Source organism: Eufriesea mexicana, unplaced genomic scaffold (assembly GCF_001483705.2).
Source record: "Eufriesea mexicana isolate 0111107269 unplaced genomic scaffold, ASM148370v2 scaffold54, whole genome shotgun sequence".
In the NCBI taxonomy this organism is placed as follows: Eukaryota; Metazoa; Arthropoda; class Insecta; order Hymenoptera; family Apidae; genus Eufriesea; species Eufriesea mexicana.
Genome location: NW_016908236.1, coordinates 48,015 through 73,082, shown reverse-complemented (window position 1 = coordinate 73,082; position 25,068 = coordinate 48,015). Strand labels below are relative to the sequence as shown.

Sequence of the window (25,068 nt, the reverse complement as noted above, 5' to 3'; positions counted from 1 at the left end):
CGAGAAGGCGATCGTCAAACCTTCCCAAATTACCCCACCCTTCAGCGTGTTCCCCACCTCCAGCCGATCGATCGATCGTCGAGCAGAGACCCTCTGTGTGTCAAGGGATTCTAAGCAGTTCGATCTCGACCCGTGGACCTCGAACTGGAACGGACAGAGACGCGTCCCGGGTCCTCTGGGTCCAAGGAACAGCCGAGAATCGCTCAATGATGTCTGTTCGTCTGTCCAATGGACAGGATCGAAACGGAACATCCGAGTATCCTTCTAGCGAGAATCGTGACTCAGGTGTTCCGGGCTATGTAATATAGTTCCGTGACGATTTCGACTTTCTACCTTGTGCAAACGATTAACCAGCACGATGAACTGCGGTCACAGCTGCTGCCTGCTTTTAATGGCTGCTCGACGACCTCGTTTGCGGATCCTCCAGCTTCATGCTCCCTTCCTGGTCGCTTGGAAACCGCGATCCTTGATCTTCCAGCCTTCTAGAATCGGCCTCAAGGCTCTTCTCAGAGCTCGGATCAGGGTATGATGAATTTTTCACAAGGAAGATCCACTCGGTAGAGGATCTTCGAGTACGTTGACCGAATCAGCTTGATTTTTCTTTTTCCCGGAGCCCTTCTCGAGGCTGAGGATCCTCGCGAGACGCTGCTCAAAGAAGCTTCTTATTGAAGATGAAGAATTTCCCACCCCTCATAGCTCCACCAATGCGACGCCTGCAAGCAATCGAACAGGCCAGATGTGACTAGTTGGATGACTATGTCCGGTTCAGGGAATCTCTGATGACTATTCGAGCGTTCTTTCGCGAATGGCGTTCGTCGCCGGAGAGGCATGTGACTAATCGACCACTTAACCCTTTAAGAAGCTACACCGGCCTATTTATAACACTGTCGCGCATTTTCTCACGTATTCGCGACCGAGGATTCTCTGACCCCCGAAATCCCTATCTTTCCTCTATTCCTTTGTCAGCCGCGAGTGGCACAGGGCTCCATTTTGTGTATCCTGGTACTCGCGTGTCGGCTAGATTTATCGTGTCTTGCGTACCCGAGCAGAGAATGGTACGAGTCCCGGATCTAAGTGAAAGTCCGAGACATGGAATTATTTCTAAAATTACGTTACATACGAAGACACCGCTGTATTTAAGATTCAGGGTGCACCGAGTGCGTGCAAGCTAATTACTAAGATTTCGCGAAGACATCGCGTGTCATCGCCGATCTCGACATTAAAATTAGGCATTTCTTGCTTTCTTTGCGAGGCATAATCGCCGAATTAAGAAATAATTAAGGAAAGTTGATAAAATGACCGATAATGACAAGGCACTTGTGCACTTAATATAACAAAGTTGTAAGAGAAGGTGCCGAACACCTGAACAAGAGTCGGTCAATAATAAACAGCTTTCACGAACGGTCGAAAAAACAGGGAGCGAAAGAGAAAAAGAAAGGGAGAAAAAGAAATAAGGGAACAAGAAACTTGCATATTCATGATGCAGCAAGCAACCATGCGAGTGCCACTTTGTTGCCAGGATACAGCAGGACCCGTAAAATTGGTATAAGCAGCCAAAGCGTGCCGTGATCTTCGCGGTTTTCTTTGATATTTTGAACAGGACCCCCGGCCTTGACGAGAAGTCCAAAAAGTCCAAGATCTTTCAAGCACATCTCACTGTTACGGGGCACAAAATAAACCTGCAACCTGTCTTTCACGGTCTCCTTTGATACTTTGATTAGGTCTATTACCTTTGCCAAGAAACGCGAAAGAATCGAGGAATTTTTATTTTTTCGGGTTCACTGTTCCCCCATTCTTCTTCCCACGGATGCAGGAATATGTCAGACGCGACTCAATTTCGTGGTCTTCGATATCGCGAATGTGACTTTCGCTCATGATAAGGAGAAAGGAAAGTGATTGGTTTCATGGATCATCTCGCTAAGGGTATCGAAGGAATGGAAATAAATTTGCAAGTACAATTTACCGCGTGACTTTCGCAACATTGTTCGGTACCTTAGACAGGTTCTCCACCTTCGATAAGGAACGCGAAAGACGAAGTGTTTTTAAGGTGCACCGCACGGTTACGAGATGCAGATAAATCTGCAACCTGACTTCGGTGACCTTTAATATTTCGAATGGGGGCTCCATCCGCACCAAGAAACAGGGAAAACGAAATATTTTTAAAGTTCATTACACCACTGGGGAACATAAATAAATCTACAGTCGTATCCTGTGACGTGACGTTCATGGCCTTTCATTTTTTGGACAGGACTTTCACTTCTACCGAGAAACCCAAAAAGAACCAAATATTCTCAAGGTTCATCCCTCCACTGTGCGATGCAAATAAATCTCTGCAACATGACTTCTACAATCTTCTCGGATATTTTCTCTGGTACTTTATCCGCGAGAAGGAATCTCGAGGAATTAAATATTTCCAAGGTTTAAACCTCGAAGAGAGATTAAGAAAACTAAATATTTTTAAGGTTCATTGCACTATTATAAAATGTAAATAAACCTATAAATATAATCCGCAATTTGATCAGCACGGTCTTTGATATTTTGAACATAACCTCAATCTTGGACCAAAAACTAAGAAGACTAAATATTTTTAAGGTTCACCGTACCAATTATGAAATGTAAATGAGTCTATAAATATAACTTGCAATTTGATCGTCGCGACCTTTGAAATATCGAACATAACCTCAATCTTCGACGAAAAATTAAGGAAACTAAATATTTTTAAGGTTCATTGCACTATTATGAAATGTAAATGAGCCTATAAATATAACCTGCAATTTTTGAAGTTTCGAACATAACCTCAACACTTAATGAAGGATTAAGGAAACTAAATATTTTTAAGGTTTATTGCACTATTGTGGAATGTAAATGAGCCTATAAATATAACCTGTAATTTTTGTAATTTCGAACATAACCTCAACACTCGACGAAAAATTAAGGAAATTAAATATTTTTAAGGTTCACTGCACCTTTATGGAATGAAAATGAGCCTATAAATATAACCCGTAATTTGATCATCGCTATCTTCGAAATTTCGAACATAACCTCGACTCTGGTCGAGAGATTTAAAAAATAAAATATTTTTAAGGTTCATTGGACCGATGCGCGCTGTACAATAAATAAAGCAACAAACGAATCCCGCAATCTGGCCATCGCGGTCTTCGACATTCCGTACATAACCTCAATCTTGGACAAGAAATCGAAAAGGCCAACTGTTCCGAGGTTCATCCTTCCATTGTGCGATGCAAATAACTTCGCAAACGCATCCCGTAATCTAGTGCATAAAGCTGCAAGGCTATAAATCATCGCTGCGGATCTATAACCCCGCCTCTACTTCAAAAGTGCAACCACGCAGATGCATCGCCGTGCAACGTGTGGGTGGGTGGCGAAGCTTCAAACCCGTTGGTGAAGATACTTCTGGTTGGTTCCGGACTGAAGACCAGGTTGAAGAAAAAGGATACAAAAGAAAAGAAAAAGGAGCAAGTATACGCAGCAGATGCAGAGGAAGAAGAAGCAACAGAAGGGATATAAAGATAAAAATTGACGAAGACTAAGCAACAGAAGGGATATAAAAATAAAAACTGACGAAGACTGGACCATTGCGATCCCGCTTCGTGGAATTTTCGAAATTTACAGGAATTCCATCGGTATACATTTCCGAAGTACGGAGAAAGGAAGAAAATGGTGCAACGATCAAACGCGTTTTCCCTTGCAGGTTCATTAAATAGCCGGCCATGTTCTCGGATAAAATGGCATTTTGCTGCACGCGTATGCAAATACCACGAAGAGAGGCTTGACTCCCGTACGCAACATAGTTACCGTGGTTTTGCACGGTTCATTTATGTTTACGTGACAAGTATAATTATGTTACACCACAGGGAACGAGTTTTCTGCGGCCAAACCTCCGTCTCCTGTCGATATCGGCCGTGATATCCGCTTCTTTGTCGCTTGGAAATCGGAATTTACGGCTGGGAGTATTCTGGCGCGAAGAGGATACCACGACATGTAGAAATTATTCCGTTTGTTTTCATCCAGATAACCAGAGACGCGTTGTTACCACCGGGAGGAACCGATCGTTCGATTTGGTTGTCAGTGGTATCCAGGATTGCTTGGAAAGGCGATAAGTTTGCTACTTAGGTGGAGGTAAACGGGTTTCAGTTGTTGGGTAGGGAATTTATTGAACGAGCTGTAATGGCTAATTAGTTGAGTCTCGAGTGATAAAGGCTCCACAAACTTTGAAAATTCTCGTTCGCATGATGAACTTACTATCACAACTCGGAGAATGTATTCATGGGACTCTAATTTTTGATATGCATTAGTCGAAATGACTGGTCTCGGAATTTTTATTCTCATTTTTATTTTCTCTAAAATTGGTATCTTGAATTTATAACTGTAAAATAATTGTAATATATATATTCTCTGTTAATTCTTTCATTACCCGAGGAAGGTATATATCTATCTTCGAATGCTTCTCTAGAGCCACTGACCGACTCATGACAGAGTGTCAAGAGGGTATGACGCAATTCGTCTAAATTCCCAATTCTTATCTACTGTTTATATACACATTCATTCTCGAAATCTAGGCCCTATAAACGATTTATTCGCACCTTATATCCTACATTGATTTTTGTATAACTGAACTTATCTTTTCAACAGGTACTATAGCAAGTAGCTAGCACTTGAAATTGCTACCTCGGGTAAAACTCGTTGATTATTTAAACATTTAATTACATAAATATATCCCTGCTCCTATTCCGATGAATCCTCTAAGGGATTTTAGAATATTCAATTACACGATGTACGATAAATTTAGTTAGAAATTGCAGATGAGGGGTTCTAATATTAAAAAGCCCCGAGTCTGAGAGCGCATGATCCTCGTTTAAAAACTCGTTTCTCATCTACAAAGAGAGCGTTGCAAATGAAATTCTCTTGATCAGAAATTAAGGACTTCGCGAGAGCCCTTGCCATGCAGGAATATGAAGAAAAAGAGCACGAGCAAGGAGATAAACTTTGACAGCGAGGGCCGCAACACTGTGCGATGAAACGAGAGGATCATGGACAATGTTGCCTGGAAGAAAGTAACACGACGATTGAAAAATTTGCTACGGACAGAAGGTGACACGGTAAAAAATATTGCAGCAAGCAGCATGGCGGCTCTGGAAGTCCGAGTGACAAGAGGAAACATGGAGTTCGTTATCGAGTCATTGCCATGGTATGCAAGCCACTTCGTTCTCTTCGTTACCGGCCAATAATCCCTGCCATCGGAGAATTTCGATGGAGCGAAGACAATTAATTAATTGGAAAAATTGCTCCAGCTTCCTTTCGAAATAAATCACGATAATTGAGAGTACTATAGGCACGCGCAGGATCCGTTGCAACGATCCCTTGTAGCTTTATCGAGTCTGATTGATCTCGTTTGACCAAAGATTGCAATTTTCAAACGATCAATTAGACATCGATGTTTAACTAATTATACGAAATATGTAGATAATTCAAAATGTTAGTAGATGACTTCTGCAGCAAACGAATATTTACAATATTTTCAATTATCCCTCTCTATATATATACAGAATGTTGCAACAAAATGTATACACACTTTGCGTGATTATAAATAAATTATATTTATATTACAATAAATTAATATAAATTAAAAAGAATAAAGTGTTAAAGTGTGTATACGTTTTTTGGGACACCCTGTATGTAAGATATATATACTCCTATTGGTTGCTCCAAGTATATATAAATATAATATTATACTTAATATTGTTTAAATTTTATATTATATTAATATTACATTTAACCCTTCGCACTGTGAGCTCGCCATTGGCGTGACAAGACTATTTTTCCCTAAAACTCTTAAGTCACCACTGGCGTGACACTTCGTACAGTTAATAAAACGAATTAGTAGGAAGCAGTTTTATTTAGATGATAAATTACATATACTAATGGTAGATCCTCGAGGCAAACATGACTACCCACTATGTTGAAATCCAAAAATAAAAGGTGGAAGGCGAACAACAGTCCACTTCTGTGAAACTTGCGACAGGAAGCCATTTTTACACGTGGGAGGATTAAAAAGTTTCAAAAAGTACCATACTTCAAAAAAATATAAATAACAACGAACTAAATATTTGTATTTTAATGTTATGTAATATATTCTTTATGAACAATCGTTTTGTTAACCCTTTGCACTCGACGATCTTTCCATTAGAGAAGCATAGTAATAATAATAAACATAGTAATTCGTAGATTTTCTGCCATAAAGTCGACGATATTTTCAAAACAATAATCTACCTGCTAGCTCAAGTATTCGATTTTTGAAAAAGGACTCGTGATTGTTCAGATTCAGGTATTCTTTATTATTTATGGTACTTCTCTTATTTGGAAATTACGTAATGTCCCATGTATGCAATTTGAATTTATTCTTCTTTCTTCTTATTTTATTGTTATACTCAATCTAATTATTAATAGTAGATATCACCATCGATAGTTGAATTCACTCAAATAAATCAGTCTAGAATAAATTATTCGCTTCCCACTATCTTCGCTATCCTATTCCCACTGTCTATTAATATAAAAAATAACCTGATTTCAAATGAAATTATTTGAGCAATTGAACGAATAGAACCTAATATTGAATAATTATTATTTGAAAATCAACCAATTATAAAAATAGGAAAAATTATTAATCGTGTCGTAAAATTCTTTTTAAAAATCTGTCAAGAGCTTTATCCATATTTAAACCGATATTTTTCCCTTTGACATCTCATCTGTCACGTGTCAAAAAATCCCTAATGTGCCGAAGACACGTCACCGAACGTGTCTGTCCGTTAAAACGACGTGGCAGGCGATATTTATGCAGCGAGGTAATAAAAACATTCCGAGGTAAATTACGGAAAGCGGTAAACAAGGAGATATACAGCAAAGCTGAAAAATAAGCGAATAGGAGAAGTTTGGAAACTTGTGATTATTGTCCGCGCGAGATAATCGAAAGCCGGTTGAGAAACGGGGAAATGTTGGGAGATAAAGGGTCGATGCCTTTCGTGCTCATAATTAATTCTTACGAAAAGCTGGACTATGAAAGAACTCGAAATCGTACGAACTGGCACGATTCCGCCCATTCATAAGTTGACGGTGGCAGCGATAACGGGCTGATAAGCAGCGGATTGGCTCATGCCTGGGCCCTCGTTTCTTATTATCGCCCACTCTGTGGTGGAATTCGTTACGATACGTGATCTACACGGCGCGAGTAATTCCTGTATCGTTTCCCCAAGAAACGCGTCAAGTTTCGTAAGAAAAAGAAAAAAAAAATTGAATCGAGTTTCGCGTGTTTTCAGACCTTTAAAGCTTCGTGCTTGCGGCCATTTAATATTTCTTATTTTCGGACCTTTCAGTTTGAAAATTTTAGGGATGAAAGAAAAATTTTAAAATGGAATTATTTTTCATCTTAACAAAATTTTATGTTTTTGGATTTTTCACGTATCGTGCTTTTGGCTATTTAACATTTCCTATTTTGAGACCTTTCACAGTTTGGAAATTTGAGAGGTGAGAGAAAGATTGGAAAATGGAATTATTTTTTAATTAGAAATAATTTCGGGCCTTTAAAACCTGGGGCTTTTGGTCATTTAACATTTCTCATTTCGGTACCTTTAAATCAATAAACTTTGGGGATAAAAGAAAGAATTATAAATGGAATTAATTTTTATTTAAAAATTATGTTTTCAGACCTTTAAAACCTCGTGCTTCTGGTTTTTTAATATTTCTTATTTCGAGAGTTTTGAATTCATAAATTTGAGGGACGAGAGAGAGATTTAAAAATCATTGTTTACTTAAAAATTTTGTATTTTGAGACCGTCGAGTCTGCAATTAATCTAGGAATAAAAGGGAAATTTAAAAATAGGAATATTTATGGCTTTCCATGAAATACTCGTTTAGATAATTATCTCGAGTGTTCTGGTATTCTACATAGAGATTTTTTGCTGTTAAATAATTATTGAGAAGTTAAATTGTTTTATCCAGCTCGAAATGAGAATTAGGTAATAATATTGAAGAATACGTATGAAAAACGAGATACATTTAACTTCGTGTAGATTTTTACCAAACACTTGCATGGTTCAGGTAGCACTGACAATATTAGATGCTCTATTTGCGAACGACCCTCAAATTATTTTGAGCACCTTGCGACTTCTAATAACCTCGTACTTCAGAAATAACGCGTACTATCGACTCTATTCGCTATTCACTTTTTGAGCAAACCTGTTGAACCAATTTGAGCGACAAATCGAATTATAATTCCTAGCTTAAAAAATATTCTAAAATATCCAGCTCAAACTTCAGTCAACCAATAACATTTTTACTACAAATATACACCACGAAATATAATAAATCACGAAATTTAACAAATACGGAATACAGACTAAACACCACGGCCATAGAAATTAAAAATCTATAACCACATCACCAAGAAATTCACAATTCGCAGAATTACAAAACTTTCTGCAATAATTCGCATAGAACTCGCGTTCCAAAATATTTCCAAGCAAAAATAAATTTCTCAAATGCTTTATTCGCACAAAAATAAATATCATAATTACTTTTATAAAACAATTCATAACCACATCATGAAAAGATTCGCAATTTGCAGAATTACAAAATTTTCTATAATAATTCGCATAGAACCCGCGTTCCAAAATATTTCCAAGCAAAAATAAATTTCCCAAAAATCTTTACTCGCATAAAAATAAATGTCAATTACTTTTATAAAACAACCCATAATCATATCACGAAGAAATTCGCAATTTGAAGCATTTCAAAATTTTCTACAATAATTCGCATAGAACCCGGGTTGCAAAATATTTCCAAGCAAATAGAAATTTCCCAACAAATCTATCAGCATATCACGATTTCAGTGCTAAGTTATGTAGGTTATTATACTACATTACCAGATTTAATTAACCCACATTAGGTCAGTTAATACTAACAACACAAATATGCAATTTCCATTAATTTAACGGGTGTCCGTTAAGAAATAGGTAGAATGACTATGCGTAAACCTATTGTTAAAAGGCCTTAAAAGCAATTTCGCTAACTACCTAAATTATAAATAGCAGAGACAAATAACAGTAATTTCAGTGTCACCACGAAGATAAGTCAATATATTAATAACAGTTTTATCTGAATACGACACTAATCTATTTTTAAAAGCAGGTACATGTTTCTAGTAATGGTAGGAAGGAAAATTCCTAGAAACCAGTCTTTTTCACCGGATTGTTGCGTAGTTGTAGCGTTGATATCGCGTGCACGCGCGGAAAGCGCGCGCGAAATTTTCCCGCGCATTTTCGCGACAAACCTCGCGGAACGTTTGGTCAGCGCTAAGCAGCTAATGAAAATTCTATCAGCGATGGACGTATTAATAATATTCGCGGCACGAACGCTTGGAACTCGGTATGAAACGTCGCAGAAAGAGCCGGGGGTCGAAAGAAACGATATCAAAGCAAAAGGCTGTCCCGGCCGCGCTGAAAATAAAAGGTTCAACGTTCATCGACGCGTCCGACGACAAGTTGCAAAGTTAATTAACGCGTCGAGGCAGCTTGGCAGCAAAGCTTGGTTCCTAGCACGAAAAGTATGCCAGTCGGAGTACCCAGGGCCGACATAGCTGCGCGGAAACGGTTTCGTCATCGCATCCAACCGCGTGTGAGTTCGTGTATGTATTTTCAGTGAACAGAGAGGCAGTGAACTGTCGTTTGCTAGTAAGTTTTGGCTCGTCTGCACCGATTTCCAACTTTCCTGCACTTGTCGTTTGAATTATGCGAGATTTTGAGGCTAGCGAAATCTCGAGTACCAGAGTCGGGATTCGATACCGATTTCCAGTGGACTGTGCTTTACGACCTTCGCTCGACCATCGCTTGACACGAATACATGTATTATTTTGTGGAATTGTAAATTTTGGTAGAATTGTAAATTTCCGTGGAATTGTAGATCTAGAATTGTGGATCCGATCGATCTGGAATCGGTTTTACAGGCTCGTGTCGCAAACGCGAATACCTGATTTTTATTTCTTATTGTTTATGGAAATATTATTTGTAAGGTGGATTCATCGGTATTAACACTTTGATGAGCGGCAATTTTACACAGAAACTATGTCATATCATCGGCTATTATTTTGTAATTCTATATCGACCTGGGCTTCGTAAATTGAAACAGATAATGCAAGTGCAATGACAAGTTAATTCGTCATCGGTCAACAATGTGTTAAGATAGGAATGAAAAGGTGAAGTGTGTGTGTATTTTATTGTAGAATTTTTCATTTTGTTGTAACGTGGATTCTTTCGTGGCTGAGATTAATTTGGAATTGATTAAAAATTGATATTCCAATCGCGAAAATTCAAAAATATTTTTCTTTCCTTCCGTATTCTTTATAGAATAAATTCACTGATATTGAGATCGATGAAAAATTTAGGAATTTTTACTTTTTTGTAATGTGGATTTTTTCGTGGAAGAAATCAATTTAGAATTGGTTAAAGATTGATATCTCAATCTGGAATATTCAAAAGTATTTTTCTTTTCTTTCGTATCGTTTATGGAATAAATTCACTGATATTGAGATAGATGAAAAATTTAGGAATTTTTATTTTTTCGTAATGTGGATTTTTTCGTGGAAGAAATCAATTTAGAATTGGTTAAAGATTGATATCTCAATCTGGAATATTCAAAGGTATTTTTCTTTTCTTTCGTATCGTTTATGAAATAAATTTACCGATATTAAAATAGATAAAAAGATATACATATGTATAATTTCGTAGAATTTTTTATTTTCTTATTTCCGTGGATGCAATTAATCTGGAATTGGTTGGAAGTTGTAATGGCGAAGATCCGAGGCTATTTGTACTTTTTATCCTTTATGGAATGAATTCATTAGCATTAAAGCAGGCAGATTAGCACGAAGTACCAAAGTATAAAGCATACTTGTGTTATACCACAGAACGTAAAATTCTATTACGTAGACAGGTGAATGAGATCGGCTAAAAATTGATGCTTTATAAAAAAACACCACGTTAAAATAGGTGAAAATTCTGCAACTTTGGACTCGTGTACCGATCGATAATCGATCAAAGATTAATATCGCTGTATGTATTTATTCCTGCTATTTAGAAGATAAAGCCGATATCATCGAGGTATAAAAATACAAAATATAAAATTACCAACAAAATTACGTAAGAATATCAAATAGAAACAGAGAACACGAAAACAGGCACGGTAAAAATTGTTTTAGCCTCACTCAAAACTAAAATAAAGAAATTAATCCCTCCTATAGTTATTTAAAATCTATACCATTCGTTTACCACTCTCAACCATTACCTGCACTCCGTTCTAAAAAATACACCTTTTATTTCAATTATTGGAATTAATTTCCATAATTAATTTTTAATTTTTAGAAACTAATTCCTCCTACAATTATTCAGAAATTATACCATTCGTTTACGACTTGCAACCATTATCTGCACTCCGTTCTAAAAAGTACACTTTTTATTTCAATTATAGGAATTAATTTCCATAATTAATTTTTAATTTCTAGAATCTAATTCCTCCTATAGTTATTCAGAAATTATACCATTTCGTTTACGACTCGCAACCATTATCTGCACTCCATTCTAAAAAATACACTCTTTATTTATAAACCTAACATTTAACTAGTTCAACGGGAATATAAGCACGTACATAAATCGGTAAATTTATCGTTAATAAAGTCATAGAATTAGAAAAAAAAATGAGATAGGCGAGCAAGAATTATTCACGCTAATGATCCCGCGAATTATACCAAGCGAGGTAACCAAATACAGTTTTATGGGAACAAACACACGGTAAATCATAATGTCGCAGATTTCTCGATGTTGATAAAGTTCGTTTCGTGATCGCAGGATTTTTCCCGTGGTTAACCCTAGCCGGGATATCCGCGGTTCGTTCCCAAGTCGCGTAACAAGCGGCACGTTAATTTAATCCTGCGAACCACGAGCAGGGATTAGCGCCACCTTGAACCCCTCTGGGTACTTAATTTGCCGGGTTTTAACGAACACGTCGGGATAACGGTTCGCCAGGTCTCCGAATATCTTCGCGTCGTGGCTAATTAATTCGATCGATGCTATCTCTCGTACTTCGATCTACAAACGTAGGAAACGATCCAAGCCTGCCTTCGGATGATGCAATCTCGCGTGTAGAATCGTAACATAAGCACCATGAAGCGATTCTTATACAACTTATACAAATCCGATCGAATTTCAGCGTTTCTACTTTAACCATAGAAACACGTAGAATTCTCCAATCGCGATTAATTACTCATTCCAAATCTATGCAAAAGCTCGAAACCTTTCGATTTTTGGTTCAAACGCTCCAACGAAGTCCTCGAATCCCGGTTTTTACAGATTACAATCCCTACTGTGCTTTGCAAGAATTACCCAGAAATTTTCCAGAAATTCTCTAGAAATTTCTCAAGAATTCCCCAGAAATTTTTCAGGAATTCTCCAGAAATTCAACAATTCTCCGAAAATTCATTCGAATCACGGGGAAATTAAGTAAACTAGCCTCAAGATAAGCGGAAACAGATTCTTTCACCGCGAAAGTACTCTACTCGAAATAAAAATAAATATAAAAATAAAATAGAACAAAGGAGTAGGAAAAATAGGTGGAAAAGGAGAGAAGATTGCCTTTAAAGGAGACGTGTTTCGTGGCACGTAACGAAAAGTCTCGCACCGCCATGGCGGACATTGTTTTCTCACGTAACACACTTCCGGTCGCGCGTATCGACGCAACAACGATATCAAGGAGTAGGGAATAAAAACGAAATATTTCATAGGATGCAAGATATATATAGATATATGTTTACGAGTCTACCAGCTTTTACGATTTCTGCACCAGTCAACGACTTTCCGCTGTCGTCGACGAAGGCGGGAAAGGAACGTAAGAAATAGAAAGAGAGATAGGAACGGCGTTGCTAGAGCAAAACCGTTTGAAAGAACGTCAACAGCTGACTCACGAGCGAAGCGTTATGTTAACCGGACCATAATTAGATGGACATGACGTTGTAACCTCGTGCCGAAACTTTCCAGCTCGAGAATCCGCCCGGAACATTCTTCGCCGCGACCATTTTGTTTTTACTTCGCGCTATTCGTCGTCGGTGCACGGTCGACGACGAATAATTCACGATTTTATCAGCAACAGAGCATATAGTATACGAAATTACCTCGAATATAATTCACCATCGCCACGACTCGTGGGCAAATGAAAATTCGCAGATATTTACAATCTTTGGGAGAAAAACTTCAAATACAGTAGTATAACGATGTAATAGTAAGACAGAGCTAACCTAAATTCATTGAAAAATCCCCTATATATTACACGAACTACTTATTTATCAAATCTATTAACTCCAAGACACGAAAAATGAATATCTATCGCGTACATAAAATTGTAAACAACACTCGACAATTTTGGCGCCGAAAATTTTCAAAAAATTCGAAAAATAGAGTTAATCTCTTCGATCCTGCTTCGTGAATAGTCTATTTATTCGGAAATTATTAATAGGGACCAAAATTTCGCCCAATAATGAGATACCAATTAATTTCGTTTTCAATCGAGTAATGGCCGCTGTTAGAAAAATGGCCGATTCGAGAATCCGATATTATCCTGATAACAGCGTGACGATAATAATAGCGAAGGCAACAGTGTACGAATCGGCGAATTACAAAGCCGGTCATAACAAACGTGTAATACTCGGTAATTAACTGGACGAGCAAGGTACGGATTGATTAAGCAATTAATTTGGCCGGTATCATCGAGCCCGCGCGTAATATCGGTGTAATTAAAACTGCCGGATGAAATTGGAAACAATGTTCGATGGCTGATAGTCAACGGGTAATGATAATTAGTTTGCAGGGAAACAAAAACGCGTCATGGTGTAACATGCGGCGAACCAGTGACCACCGGGCGAAATGCTCGCGTTCGTAACGATATAATTAGGTTTAGTCGTAACTACAGCTTGCCACACGATGATACACACGGTATTTTACTATCGCAACACTGCGCGAAATTACGTATTCCAAGTGTTGCGTTGCGGATCGGACGTAAGGCTCGTTAGCGTCTTCGGCCACGCTGCTGCACTTATGGCGATACTGGTCGCTTAATATCACTGACTAGATTGGTACTGGATACTTGCGAGCTATTTAACATTTTCAGGTATTCGAGCAACTGGTCTGTTCCATCGGTACTGCGGTATTACCGCATTAAAGTAGTATCGTTACGCGTTTCCACTGACACTAGCAGTAGTATCCAAATATTATGAATGCTAGATACCAGTTTTATCGATATTTTGGTAGCGATGATAACAACGATATCACTGATACTCTGTGTGACGTGTCTTAGTGACACTGATAAAAGCTATTAAGAACATTAGCCGTGTTGATAAAAAAATTTTCGAAAGAAATAACAGAAAAGAAAGGTTAATGACATTATTAATATCATTAATACCGATTATATTACGTATATTAATATAAACGAAATACACACACACCGTCGTATCGGTATAATACTTTAGAAATTACTCCCGCTCGATGTCACTTTTTCCCGTTCCCCCGATTTAAAATTCAAAAGATCGAGAAGAAGTCGCTTCCATCGCCCGTGTCAGGACGAAAAAAGAAAGAGGAAAGGAAAAGAAAGACACGCAAGAGGAAAGCCTGCTGGCGGAAAATTCTTTCGGGTCTATCTCGAAACGGGGACACGGCCGGTTAGCGAGGCGCGAAACGAAGACGAGTGCAACCGAGAGATAATGGCGGATTATTTCTAGAAGCGCAAATTATATTCACGCGCGTAAACAACGCTCACCGTGCGGCAAACGGGACGATGACGATAGAGAAATCTCATTTGCGTGATTGCGGACCGAGTCACCGGTTGAACAATCAACCGGGGAAAGGGAATCGCGGGGCCAAAAATTGCATCATTTCGCCACTGTGCGTCGTCATGGTGTACGCCAGTGCTGCCAAACGCGCACTTCTCGGCTCCTCGCAATGCCGATCGAATGTCGAAATTAATTTCACTGAAATAATACCACAGAATTTAAAAAAAAAATAAAATAAATATAGATATACTTAAATGACAATTTTCTTCCTCGTTAAGAAGTTTTATTTTAAATAATATGAACTTCGTGGCCCATGTCCCTACGCGAGTTCTACGTCCCTGGTTTAGATTTCTTTTATGCATTATGAGATATATTACTCAGAGCTTACAAGAGTCCAACGAAGTATGGACGAGAACGAAGAACGTAGGAAACGGGTAATATTGAGTCCTCGAATAACACGCGACGATCGATCGACGAAAATGGCGCCCGTTTACCCCCACCCCAACGCTTAATATACTGTTCGAAATGACGCGGGACATCACGTGACCAGGGCGAATGATTCAAACGTCACTTTTAATACGACGGTGTGCTTTCACCATACGCTGATGTACGTGATATGACAGTACATAAAATGGTAAATTATGAAAAAGGGGGAGCGACGCGATCGATTTTCATTTTCGCTCGTAAAAGCAGAAGGCTCCAGTTAGGCTTCCGAGTTAATCTATCATGGTCTGAATTAAACATTTTTAAACTTTCGATCCAAAATTTCTCATAATACACATCCCACGTAGCCCCATAGAGGTTAGGTTCGACGTCGTGGTTTTAGTTACCTAACTTTGAGATTTGTTTTTCTTTCTGGTACACGCGTAATCTCTTGGAACTCTATTTTTCCATCTGCCAATCATTCAACTAGATACAGTGTCAAATATAGAAATATTCGTCCATCCCGATACAAGAGGAAACATAAATTCGCACCTTCGTTGACGGAGGCGTGAAAGGGCCATTTTGCTGTCATTACGACGGAGGAATATGGCGAAAAAAGAGACGCATCGCCGGAGAAATGCTTTCATCGAAGTTAGTCAACCATTAAATCACTATCCCCACGACTGGAGTCTCCCCACTACGTCGATCAACTTTCACCGCTCCCGTCTGCTCCAGCTTTCAATACCGGAACAATACCAGCTTACACGAGCTATTAACACCCACGAAAACAAAACAACGACCTGTTAGAATCGATAAAAAGAACGAAGAAAAATCTTACGATCGACTCAGGACGTTTCCCCCACCGTGAGACCACGTCTGGGGCCAGAAAGAGGAGCAACAGGCGGCATCCAAAAGAGGACAGACGCGCTCCCGTGGAAAAGATTTCGAGTAATACACGCGGGTACATCTACATAACCGGACTGCCAATTTGAATGATCATCGGGCCTCACAATAGTAGGCCGGTTAAATGTTCCCGTATCAGGGGTTAATGACTTTTGGAAATTGCTCCGTGTCCCCGGGCAAAATCGTTGCTACGAGTGGAATAGCCATCTTGGTTGTTGCTACCTTCTAGTACTATTTCCGTGAACAATGACGGTAAAGTAAGAAGAAGAGAAGATGGCAGCACTGTCTCGTGCTGGATCTATCCACGGGTCTATTTTCAATGTAGCTTTTAGGTTATGGGACCGATCGGAGACGTCCAAGTGGTGGCGCAATCGGCACCGTGAGAAAATGTTTTCAGGAAGTTCCAGTAACGGCCCACGCGTCGCTTCTGCGCCGTTCCAAATTGCGCGTGTCAGAAGATCACGGCCCCATCTATGTCTCTCCTTCTTCGTTCAGCCCGTGCGTCTTACGCACCGACAGAACGCTTCGAGGACGTCCAAGACGTTGTTTACGAGCCAATAGATTCCTCTCTCGGGCTTATATGGCCACGTGTTCGTGACGTGTGTGTCCTTTTCGGTCGATTTTATTTAACCACGACGCACGGTCTGATTCATTCTGACCTGTAGATGAAGAGATAGGCGGGGAGCTTGGGTTTAGGACAAGGGAGAGGGTTGCACTGGGTCTGAGAATACATTTTAGGAATATATCGGTTGTTTTTGATCACGGAACATGATTTAACACCAGAATTATATTCCGATGCCCACCATCGTGTACATCATCGATACTAATTAAACCGGTGTAATAAAAATAAAAAAAAGGTACACGTAATTAGAACAGAATGTGTATACAATATTAGTCTGACCAAAAGCAACTGCATGTTTTTAGCAAATCAAACAAGACATTTTGATCCCCGTGTAGTTCTGATGTCAAATTTCGACATAAAAATTACTAGAATGAAATGGTTGCCAGTCTTGAAGAATTTGTTTGAGTCGTACACCTCTTGTCTTCAACTGTCTTTAATCTGTACCTCAAGCCTGACCATCTATTTCAGAAACAGACGGTATGCAAAGTATGAAAACAACGTGGAACGAGGAAAGTAGATGAGGAAGGTATCCTGCGTCGAAAATCACGAGAAATAGGTAAAGATACCAAGGGCATTTCGATCGTTCGTTTTTTAGTCGCTGGAATGTAGATTTTCCTTTAACAGTTGCGTCTGAGAAGAGTTCGAAATAAGACGTGTTTACCGTTACACGGTTTTTCCGCATTGCGATGCTCAGCCAGGCTAGAGAACGTGTCGCTCTCGCCAGCTCTACACACTCGGTTTCTTGGATAGGACGACGAAGAGACATCCTTTGTCTGAAAAATCTTCAGAAAAGTACCTTACCTTCGATATCGCGATAAACAGAAGAAAATAAAATAAAAGATACCAATTCAAGGCTATCTTGAAAACAGGTACTTTGATCATTTATACAGGGTGCATCAAAAAAGGAACGCCCAATTTTAACTTTTCACAGTCCAAGTCACATTTGACACTGTATTTTGACTAACCCATAGTCAAAAATTGAGTACATTACTCGTAACTTCATTCTAATTGTATGTTTTCCTAATTAATAAGATATACTTCTAACAAATGAAGTTAGTACACGAAGAACTATGTTTTCTATATGGAGACTAAAGAAAGTCAACACAGGCCTGTTATAATTAGGAATAAATCCATTTTCGAGTCACATTCCTCAAACAATTTTTGAAAGATGTTAGCATGAGAATTGAATTCCAAAAAAAATTCCTCGATTTCGATTCTACTCTTGCAGACAGATCTCGAAGCGACCTCAATTCTCTCCACCTGTACCAATTCGTCACGAAATTCCAAACGGCTCTCTCGATTGCTTCCGACCTACATACAGCTACTCTACCTTAATTCGATCCATCTTACGCGTACTAAGAAGACCGATATATCCTTCTAATAATTCCGTCAAGTTCGAGCATTTTCATTCGTCGAGTACGCGTTTCGTGTGGTAAGAATTAGAGCGATTCGAATCGAACTTGCTAGTACCCCGCGGCGACGTTGATCATACGGAGCGCGCCACAACGATAATTGACCGCCATTTTCGCCGTCCTTGAACGTCACAATTTCCTTTTCCATGGAAACCGCGGCCTCCTTAGATGACCGGCTACAGCCACGGCCTCCATGCGAGGAAATTTCCACTTTTCCACCGGACGAACACGGAACAGTACGGCGAATGGATATTTCCACTGCGCCACTTTCGTTTTCGAGCCGATTAGTTCGTTACCAGTGGCGGCCGCCTGATAACGCGAATACCACACGTACTACAGACTGGGAGCAAAGTCGCGAAGCTATGAGAACGCGACCATACTCTCGGAACTACAATTTTTCTTTATTCGATATATCAACGGTTATAAAATCCACGTCATAAAAATATTATATGTATATATAATATAAATAAATATAAGAGACGAACGGAATATTTTTTGAGACGCATTGTATATTTATTTTTCATTCATAAAAGAAACGAAGCGATTAAGATTAATGAAAGCCGAGGAAATTGCATCACGGAGGCAGCGATAACGTTATCACGGCAAGGTATCCGTTACGTGTGTCACAATCGTTGCGTCAAATCCTTTGAATCAGTTCGCGTTACGTAAACGTTACTGCGTCTCCCGTTAGAAACGAACCTTTATCGTCTTCACCTGCGGTCCGATAGTTTTACCGACGGAGTCGTTATACGTTACCCACCCAAATAGCGCCCCCCACTACGCGTGTCGAGTTACGATACTAACGAGATCGACTCGTCGACGCGACGGTGACAGGCACGCGGAGCAACTACGTCGCGTCGTTTTCGTTCTCACCGTCACGATGCTTTTCTCGCGATCGTTATCGAGTTCCGGGACGCTGCCGAGTTGGTACGCCTGTGTTTCTTTTTCACCGTTCGCAACACGTCGCCGTTATTTTTAGACCAAAGACCGATTACCAGAGGCCGAGATAATGGGGACGATCGGACGTAACGACTCAAGTCCATGTTTTGTGTTTACAATCGAAAATACACGGGAAAGAGCTTGGCTGAACGCGGCGTGACAGCAACATTTGCCAAACAGGCGAGTCACTCTATTATCTTCGGATTACGTAACCATTTTGCCACAGTGTTGTTTCCGATGACCGAAATTTCGCGTGCCTTTTTCCCTCTCCGGCCTGTCGTCACAGGCCGCTGTATTCGCGTGTGATAGATCGCGTTTCAGGTTAGTCGGCCATGTTTGTTTCGCGCTCGAATCGAATTCTGGCAGCTAGGATACGGTGCTCGGTAGGACGATTCGCGATAAGAATTTTGTTTACGAGATAGCTCTACCTACCGACGGCTGTAGCCCCAAGATAATCATAGTCACGGAGTATCGTTGCGTCACTATATTTTCTCGATCAGTTACGATTCTCGTAAATCGTGTTTAGCTTTTTAACGCACGGTCACGTGTCTTTTCATTTCTCGCCGCGCAACGAAACGAGTGCCATAAACAATTTAACGAGATTAACAATCGTACGCGCGAACCGCCATTCTTTTATCCTCCCAATCGTCCAAATTGAACGAGCACTTAATGTAATTTATCGTGCAGCATTAATTTAACGCAGTCGCACGTTCAATATCTTTCGTTTAAAATTTTACGATCTCCGTTATCAGTGTGCACACTCGTCCGTAATAATTTCGTTGCATAATTGATTAATTAATGGATCTTGTTTACCAGCGTTCGTTTACCGCAACAATCGTTCTGTCGGTTATTCGATTAATCGTTCGCAGTCTGTTTACGCGTAATTAACGTTACCACGATTTACGAACGCAGTTCGGGCTACGAAGCTCGGCGCGCATCCGCCATCTCCCGTTCCGCGAATCGCACGCGCGCGGGTGCTCGCTTATTTGCGTTCAATCGCTTCCGACTAATCGAATGTCACGGCAAGCAGTATACACAATGTGTTTTCTACGCACACGTGGTAGAGCATAGCGTGTGCGCGCGCGAACTTCTTCCACGCGTGCAAAAAACATGTCGGCACGGAGCAGCAGAGACAAAACATTGTTCACGTGATACCGCGCGCGCGATACAAGTGTTTTAAGGTTAGAATTCAACGCTTCCTTGCCAGCACGTGACAGATGTATCTCGTGCCTGACGAAACCCGTTGCCTTCTTGCGGAAAAACGTTATTTAAAAAAGCGAAAAAATTAGGATAAATTTCTATTCAGGCCTCTTAACCTACTTTTTACTTCCTTTTCGACGAGATTGTACTATAACATTCTTGCTCCTAAACTACGTATAATCAGTCTCAACAAATTTTTTTATTAATCTAGTTACCATTCTCTCGTCTTATAGCTACAGTGAAAAATCCAGTTTCCATTTTAGATAGTCGTATATACCGATAAAATCGATTAAATACGATTCAACTGAGCTGGAAACAAAATCTTCTATCTGCTGATCCACTGATCCACTACTATTTTGTTCTATTTATTTCGCACGTTCTAGTGATCGACTTTTTCTCACACGCATACGCAGTTCAAATCCTGCTGCCCATCCAAATACGTATACGAAACTAACCTCGAAGGAATTAATTCCCGCAACCGAAATATTTAATGGAATGATTATCTAAGCACCTTTGGTGGAAAAAATCAGTGTCTAGACGCCGGGGAACAAATAACATTCTCTTCGACACACTTTGGCCGACACGCAATTGGAGCGGGTATGGGACACGGTCGCTTGTTGCGCGCAATTATCGCGGAAACCGTTCGAATCACCGGCTAAGGAACGTGCTCGAACTTTTCACGCGCCAATACTTACGTGTCTCATAGATACGTACATTCCTGGCCGCAGAGTGGATGCACGTCGTTCGTCCTCGATGATGACGATGATGATGACACGTCGATAACACAATCACTAACGGAGCACCACTGCCGTGTGTCCCACATTACTCGGCATGCCGATAGTCCAAAATCACTGTGCATAAATAACGAAAACAGGCGTAAAGTGAGGAAAAAGTATGTAAACAATTTCTACACGTACACACACGCACGTATATATATATAGAGGTGTATATGCGCGCAGGAAAGTAGTTGGATCGATGTGTCGTGTAACGCGACCGATTACAAAACACGCGACCACAGGCTAATTCTCTTTTTCTACGTCGTCGCTTAGCCGGAACTTTCTCAAGGCTTCGGGAGATTTCATAAGAGACACGCGTTTGCTCGATACACCACGAAATTCCGTCCTTTTCCTTCCGACACTGCGCGCCACGAATTATTTAGGACAAAGGCTACGTGCGCGCGCGCACGCTCCTTCGACAGACGCGATGATTCGTGGCCGCTTCTAATGCGTAGTTAGCACCGCGGACCCGGTGAAATAAAAGAACGGCCGAAGAGGAAGGAAAGACAAAGAACCACTCCCCGAAGGTTAAAGCACCGAGACACCACCACCGCCGCAGCCTCTGCGCGGTCCACGCGCCGCTTGTTTACTTTATCCCACCTTCGAACAGGTTGTTGATACGCACCTCGATGGAACACGTTCGGAAACCGAAAAGAATTTCGTCTCGCAGTACCAACAGAGGTCACCGTCCAGCCGTTAAGTATTTCCCGCAAATAGGATTTTCGAAACGGTTTATCGCACGGCCGTTTAAATCGCGCGACAGTGGTACGGATTCACGGCGAACAACAAACGTGACGAACCGAACGAGTACACTAGACACCGTTCAAGGCGACCATGTTATCGTCACTGGCACGCCTCGGGTTGCTTTTTTAAATGCGACACCGTAAACTCGACGGTATTCACGCGCGACGCGTTCAAAGACACGCGTGTGCTATACGCGACACAACAAACGCGACTCGACGCGTTCGATCGTGCGAGAACGCGTAATTCACTTGCAGCGCTAAGAAAGAAAACTCGACGGCCGGTAGGGGAACTTTGGAAGGGAGGGGGTAGAGAAAGGGTGGACACTAGCGCGAAATTCCGTGTTCCGAAATGCGCGACCGTTGAATTTTCCGGACGGCGGAATATGTGCGCGACGGCTGATAAACTCGAGACGGAGAAAAACGGAGAACACGTCGGGACACGTGCCAGAGACAAAAGGTAGGGAGAGACACGTACACGGAGTTTCACGAAGAGTGGACGTAAGGAGGAGGAACCGGTCGGTAGGAAACTATAATTGCGACGCACGACATGAGACCGTTTTCTTTCCCGTCGCCATTATCGAGTGATAAGAAAAAGAAGGGTTGCTCGTTGGGTGGGAGGGGGGTGCGAGGAAGAGGGACGAACCGAGTGCACCGGTTGGGCTAGAAAAAGAGAAAGGTAGAGGTCGGAGAAAGAAAGAAGGAGAGCGAGAGAGAGCGTGTGCTAGAGAAAGAAAGACTGTTGCTGCTGCCCGCGTCCCGTATTGCGTAGTAAGCGCTTGAATGGATTACGTCACGCGCCAGAGGCAAGCGCAAGAGGGTAAAAGCGTCGCGTCAGACACACAACACACGGCTCCATACTGTATAGGGCATTTGTTTGTTTCATCGGTTGTTGCGCGTGTCCAGCGTGCGCGTTTTGCACGGAGGACTTCGGCCCCGACCTCGGCCGTTTGTTTTCCGGTCACCGACAGGGCCCCCGGGCCGCGAGAGAAACGAGCCACGCACCTACCGCCACCATATGAAACTCTACACGCTCGCATGCGCAGCATCGTTTACCATTCGCGCATATTCGTGTGACAGGATGCCGTTTTCCAGCGTTTCTCGTGCACCTTCGCCGCATGCCGAGAAACGATCGATCGTCAAGATACGATACGAGAGATTCTCCCGCGACGAATCCTGCCGTTTAGCGGGCAATAGAACGTTCGTCGACACGGGGGAACTCCCGCGTCGCTCCCCACGTGTTTTCGCGATCGAACAACAGTCAACTTCTGCCGTCCTCGCGTCTTTATTCTATCTTTTCCCCGCTCCTTCTATCTCCGTCTCTCCTTTTCCGTCTCTATTCTCCTCTTTCTCTCCCTCTCTCTCTCACTCTCTACCTCTCTCCGTCTGCCTCCTTCTGTCTCCGCTACGACGTCGGCTCAAGTGTCCTCTTTTGTTTCTCATCCCGTCTCTCATAGACTCTTCTTTCCCTTTCTCGCCCATCCGCATACGTTTCGTCTCGCAGACGAGTTGCCGAGTCACGCCGAAAACTGGCACCGTGTTCCACGTGGGTAAACGTGTCCTTTCAAAACACCACGACCCTCACCACCACCGCGCACACGTTACATTCCAACGCGCATAGCGCATTTACCTCTCAACTGTGCTCGCGTGTTCCGCAATTCGTACTCTGGCCGCCTCTCGTATCGCCTCCGCACACACGGACCGATTCGCGACTGATGGCGAGAGAACACTCGGTACGAGGCAGCCCTCAGAAACGCAATAACAGAACGCACACCGACATTCTGACGAACGAGTCAGCTGGTATTGATCCGATCGTAATCGAGCGCCGACTTCGCCACGGGTCACGGACGTAGAAGCGTCGTGGAAATACTAGTACCCTCCTCGTGTCTCGACGGGAATCCGACTCATGCGCCGCCGTTCGTGCGGAGCCCTTAACTAACATCAGTACCGTACTCTGCCACGCGCAAGCCCCTCCTTCGGCCGTCTGGTTTCCGCCAATATCGGTGGACGTTTATTCAGGAACGTTCAAAGCGTAAAGTGATTAAAAGTGCGGTCGGTTGGACCAGCCTTTCGACTATTCCCCAAACTATTCCGAATGGCAATGAATACCCTTTGTCACAGTGATTGGAAATTACGGTCGAAACGCCCACTTTGGTGGAGAGCAGTGCTGATAGGTTAAGTTTTGATGGGTCGTCTCGAAGTACTGAGGCTGGCATGCTTCTGTGTGGAGGGGAAAATAGATATGTGTGTTGTCAGTGTGCACGTTGTTCCGTAGGTATTTGTAGAAACTTGTTTTTAACATTTTTTGTTGCTTTATACAGGTCTTTTTTTTTCAATGTATCGTAGTAACGTTTATTTCTTACGTTTCTCTCGATGAAGGTCACGTGATACAAAAGTCTTAGATTAATTTGTTTATGGTGTGATTTTTATTTACTTTTTTTTTTCAAGGTTACATAATTCTTGTTGTTATTCTTTTCGTGTTTAATAGGATCCAGGTAGAATCGACGCCACTTAGATTAACGATTACGTTTATTTGATTAACGAAAGTAAAATGTGAGGAAGGGAAAAAATTAAATCAAAATTACGTTATTTAAGTGATGGATAAGGAAGCCGCAACTCTTTGTTAACTCAATTTTTTTGCACATGCTGGGGCTTCCGTTTCTTGCGACGCACGTGTTCACTCTGTCTTTCTTTCCGTTACAAACCAGACAATCAAACATTACACACTCATACCAACTCGAGGATTCCACACTCTCTTACCAGGCATACCTACCAACTTACGAAAATTACATTCTCTAATATATGTAAACAAAGAAGAATAGTTTGTTTCGCATATTTGCAAACAACTATATATTTACCAATAACTCTACGAATATTGCGTACGAAGTTTCATAACCTTTATCTTCTTTTTTTCGTCAATGAATCGTACAACGTTTTTATTTTATTGTCGTATTTTATTGTTTTAATACATTTTTCGATAGAGTAAATTGTCAGTTTGAAACACGAATTTATGAATCGTTTGATCTACACATGCGCAAATGATGTGTACTTAAGATTTCAAATGCACTCCGTGGTCTGCTACAACAGCGATAGATAATGTAGAAATCTGTTGTACCTAGTTTTTATTTTCCGTTGGTACTATCATTTCCTGCATTTTCACCTGGATTAA

General features: G+C 41.1%; 1 protein-coding gene across 1 annotated transcript; it reads right to left on the bottom strand.

The window, feature by feature from the left end:
* Positions 1-305: 305 nt before the first annotated feature.
* On the bottom strand, positions 306-24,666 carry LOC108554625 (uncharacterized). The gene is given in 5 exon segments (XM_017909963.1): positions 306-713; positions 21,094-21,234; positions 22,956-23,019; positions 23,022-23,075; positions 24,660-24,666. Coding segments are annotated over 5 exon segments (330 nt in total). The 3' UTR covers positions 306-649.
* Positions 24,667-25,068: the final 402 nt, after the last annotated feature.